Source organism: Ailuropoda melanoleuca, unplaced genomic scaffold, assembly GCF_002007445.2.
Source record: "Ailuropoda melanoleuca isolate Jingjing unplaced genomic scaffold, ASM200744v2 unplaced-scaffold33326, whole genome shotgun sequence".
Lineage (NCBI taxonomy): Eukaryota > Metazoa > Chordata > Mammalia > Carnivora > Ursidae > Ailuropoda > Ailuropoda melanoleuca.
Window position 1 is genome coordinate 1 of NW_023204200.1, and position 503 is coordinate 503.

A 503-nucleotide genomic window follows, 5' to 3' on the forward strand; every position below is an offset into this window, starting at 1 on the left:
TTTTTTTTGGAGTTTACAGTTTTTTATTTAACAGCTGCACAGACAAGGGGACAGTCTACTCGTTCTCCTCGCTGCGCAATCTGGCGTTTGGATTTGTGAGTTTGATGGCGAGCTGAGCAGCCCTCTCTACGATGGTCTTGCGGTTTTTGGATGAAACATTGTGGGCGATCTCTGCACAAAAAGACTTGTTACTCATCATGAGCACTTCCAGTTCCTTCACGTTGTGTACCAGAAACTTGCGGAATCCAGACGGTAACATGTGCTTGGTCCGTTTATCGCTACCGTAACCAATGTTGGGCATCAGAATCTGTCCCTTAAACCTCCTGCGAACTCGGTTATCAATACCCCTTGGTTTACGCCAATTTCGCTTAATCTTAACATAACGATCAGACTGGTGACGAATGAACTTCTTGGTTCTTTTCTTGAGTATCTTCGGTTTGATAAGAGGTCTTAAGGCAGCCATGATTGCGGCTCGAAAACGTCCGCCTGCTCAGTCGAGAGGC

At 46.1% G+C, this 503-nt stretch overlaps 1 protein-coding gene across 1 annotated transcript; it reads right to left on the reverse strand.

Annotated features, from left to right (window-relative positions):
* Nucleotides 1-55: 55 nt before the first annotated feature.
* On the reverse strand, nt 56-463 carry LOC117798725 (60S ribosomal protein L32-like). The gene has a single exon (XM_034651201.1). It carries the CDS (start codon nt 461-463, stop codon nt 56-58), a length of 408 nt encoding a protein of 135 aa, XP_034507092.1.
* Nucleotides 464-503: the final 40 nt, after the last annotated feature.